This window comes from Apis dorsata, unplaced genomic scaffold (assembly GCF_000469605.1).
Source record: "Apis dorsata unplaced genomic scaffold, Apis dorsata 1.3 scaffold_374, whole genome shotgun sequence".
Classification (NCBI taxonomy): domain Eukaryota; kingdom Metazoa; phylum Arthropoda; class Insecta; order Hymenoptera; family Apidae; genus Apis; species Apis dorsata.
In genome coordinates this window covers 186,868-190,278 of record NW_006263637.1, presented here as the reverse complement: position 1 = coordinate 190,278, position 3,411 = coordinate 186,868, and the positions used below count along the sequence as shown (strand labels likewise).

Sequence of the window (3,411 nt, the reverse complement as noted above, 5' to 3'; positions counted from 1 at the left end):
GCAGCCCGATTGCGAGGAGAGATCCGTCTGCCGCGCGATCCTCGCCGGCGGTGACGCCGGATCGACCGTGTTGCAGAATATCTTGTGGAATTTGGCGACGAGGTAATTCGTTATTTCATCTTAGGATTGTGGATAGAGTTTAAAATAATAATAATAATAATAATAGTAATAATAACAATAAAAATAATAATAATAATAATAATAATAATAATAATAAAAATAATCGGTTGATTTTAATGCTCTGCTTGGACGGAAAAATGGGTTCTCCTACGAACGGTCAGAGCGATGAGAAATGAAGATTGACGTTAAATGGGACGTTTAAAATCGCCTTATTAAAACGGCGCTCGTTTACAGTTGAGCACTTCGTCGGAAGAGCACTTTTTTAACGGCTTAACGACCGATTGCCGTCTATTGCAATTACAGAAGTGGAACAACGAAGGCAGTGTTTAAAGCGTTTATACGATCCGTCTAAAGCCGATTCTTTTATCATCTTTCTAATATATATATATATATATACGAGATAAAAAGGAAGGAGAGTAAGAAAAGAGGGCAATTTTGCTTTTTAAAAAACCGGTTCCAATTTTCTTCTCGATTTACAACGCGCGAAAAACAATAATAACGATAACACGAATTTACTTATTGATTATTATCGATCATATAATTCGCTTTGGCGGAAAATTTTCACGCAATTCTTTTCTTTTTCTTTCCTTTTTTTTTTTTTTTTTTTTTTTTTTATTTATCGCTAGAACATCGACCGCAACGGCGAAGAAGAGCGGTCTTCACGAAGTTTTCAAGGCGGTGAAAAAGAGGGATTGTGCCAACGTTCCCTGCCAATCTCCCCTCTGATCTTGAATCAAGAAAAAAAAAAATGGCGGCAGACGACCGTAACAGTGTTAAATACACGGATGTGAGCAATTTCCCCTGGTGAAAAATTGAAGCCAACTGCTACATTAACAACGTTCAACTTTCTCCAAACGATAGGATAATAATAAATAGGATAATAAAAAAAGAAATAAAATAAAATAAAAGAAGAGAAACAGAAATGTAGAAACTCCGAGCGTAAAAGTAGCTACCAACTTTTTATGTATTCATTCATATTTTTTTTTTTTTTTCATAATTGCGAACGAGTTTGCAATCCATTCTATCGAATTCTATCGAAAGTCTGCGACTCTTGCTGTTGTTCGAAAGTGAGGAAAGATCGACCGAACAAGGGAGCAGCTTTGACCGATTATCGATGAAACGATTATCCTCTGGCATCTCTGTTTCGCCTCGTGCTCGCCTCTGCTCGATACACAAGCGAAAGTAGTCACACTTGCGTGCAACTAGGTCGACGATACATGCGTGTTCTATGTTCGAGAATTTTATGTCTACGGGATACAAACGAGGGATTTATCGACCAAGCTTTCAACGAGATCTAAAATCGAAAAATTATCCATCTCTTTGAAAAGGGATCGTCGAATCTTTTTCCTCCATTTTCCAATCTTCTGATAAGATTTTTATTTTCCAAACGATTAATTACAAACACAAGTTTTAACTTCGGATCGAGCACGAGTTTTTTAGCGAAAGCTATACGCGAAAAGTAGCTGACTTTCCATCATCTCTGATGGCGTTAAAAATGTTATTAAAAAGAGAGAGAAAGAGAGAGAGAGAAAAATCTTGGATATTTCGAGACGAACGACTCGTCTCTCCATTTTCTCCTCGGCGAACCCTTTCCTGACTAATAAACATCTCCTCGTAAACTTCTCCGGATACGTCGATCCTTTCACGCGGCTCGATCCAATTTCTCGCCCGATGCGAAAAAAGTACAGTATCGATCCTTATCGATGACGTATTTAAAAATTACGTTTCGATCCACTAATCGAGATCGATCGATCTTTTCGTTCCCACGAGTCGTTTGTCGTCCCCTCTCGTCGTCGATAATTAAATGCCACGCACGCGCCACGTGGTCGACAAAGGAATTAACAAGGCAAAGAAGAGGTCGCAGTTGTCGTTTGAAAGAAACAAAAATAAAAACGTTCCCACTCGAGAAGAAAGAAACACACCGTGGAAAGTTCGCCAATTACGCCCACTTATCTCTAATTATCCCCTACTCCCCCCCTCCTTCCTTATAATAATAAACACACTTTCGCGGAATTCCCGTCTGTTTTTACGACGACACGATGGATAAAGATCGGTTTTAGATGGCGGAGATAAGATAAGAAAGTTTCGAACGTGAGCATCGAAAGTGAGCCACTTTTTATCGACGATCGTCGTTCCACTTTTAGATCCTCTGTCTATAACGCGATGGTTAAAAAAAAAAAAAAAAAAGAAAAAAGAAGAATAAGCTGGGATTTCCGGCCATCAAGTCGACGATGCAGATGTGCAGTGTACACTTCTTATCGTCCCGGGAATTGTGTTAACGAGACGACTTTAAATGGCTTTTGCGCGATAAACGATTTCTATGGACTCGCGCAATGTTACGGGACTCTAAGTTTTTCTTTTGTCTCTCTCTCTCTCTCTCTCTCTCTCTCTCTCTCTATGATATGGAACACTTTTTGAGAGTTATCTTATTAAAAAATAAAAAAGATCGATGTTTTAAAAATCGGTTACTTCGAAGAGTATTTTTATCTCGCGAGAAGGTAATTTAGAAAGATTAGTAGTTAATGAATTGATCGATGATTGATCTAGATTTTTCCTTTCGTAGACGGGGGGAGCGCAACAAGTTTTTACAAGTAAATATAAATAGAAGAAAGGAATTAGATCCAACGATTGTCGTTCCTTCTCTTCTTTATTTAACATTCCCCTCCCTTCGCGCGAAATTACACGCTTAAACGTTGATGTGCATCAAAGGGATGCAATTTTCGAAATTGCAGGGTATGAATCGAAGATTGGATCGATTTATTAAGAAAGAATGTACGAATGAGATGTTAAGCAACCTCTAAAAAAAAAAAAAAAAAAACTTTAGTATTTATGCAAACACTAATTTATGCAAAAATGAGACATGGTGAGACATTCCAATGAGTGTGGAAATCGACAAGATATAATCGTCGATGTCGACCTCCTACGATAAAAGGAACGAACATCGTTCGAAGGATTCGAATAATTTTCGATTTTCGAAACGTACCGATTCTTTCTTCTTTTCGGTTTTCTCTCCTCCTCGGTGAACTTCCTCGATGGTATTCCGATTCTTTCCTCTCCTTCTCCTTGCAAATTTTATTTTTCAACGGATTATTTCGCAGAGGCGATCCTTGGAATGGCGGGTATGAGGACGGGTGGGCTCGTCTTCCCGAGGTATGTCAAGGAAAACGAGCGCGACTAGCTGAACGATATTGGAAAACGTACGAGGCCTTCGTGAACCGTGTCGAGAACAATGGCTACACGCGTTTATTATTCTTTAACGATACGGAGAGGTCGCTGAATTCTATCGAAGGA

At 38.9% G+C, this 3,411-nt stretch overlaps 1 protein-coding gene across 1 annotated transcript in view; it reads left to right on the top strand.

Moving 5' to 3' along the window:
* LOC102673468 overlaps positions 1-993 on the top strand; it is a 2,613-nt gene extending 1,620 nt beyond the window's left edge. The window contains 2 exon segments of the mRNA XM_031511971.1: positions 5-102; positions 747-993. Of these exon segments, the coding sequence (XP_031367831.1) occupies positions 5-102; positions 747-846 (198 nt within the window). The 3' untranslated portion in view covers positions 847-993.
* Positions 994-3,411: the final 2,418 nt, after the last annotated feature.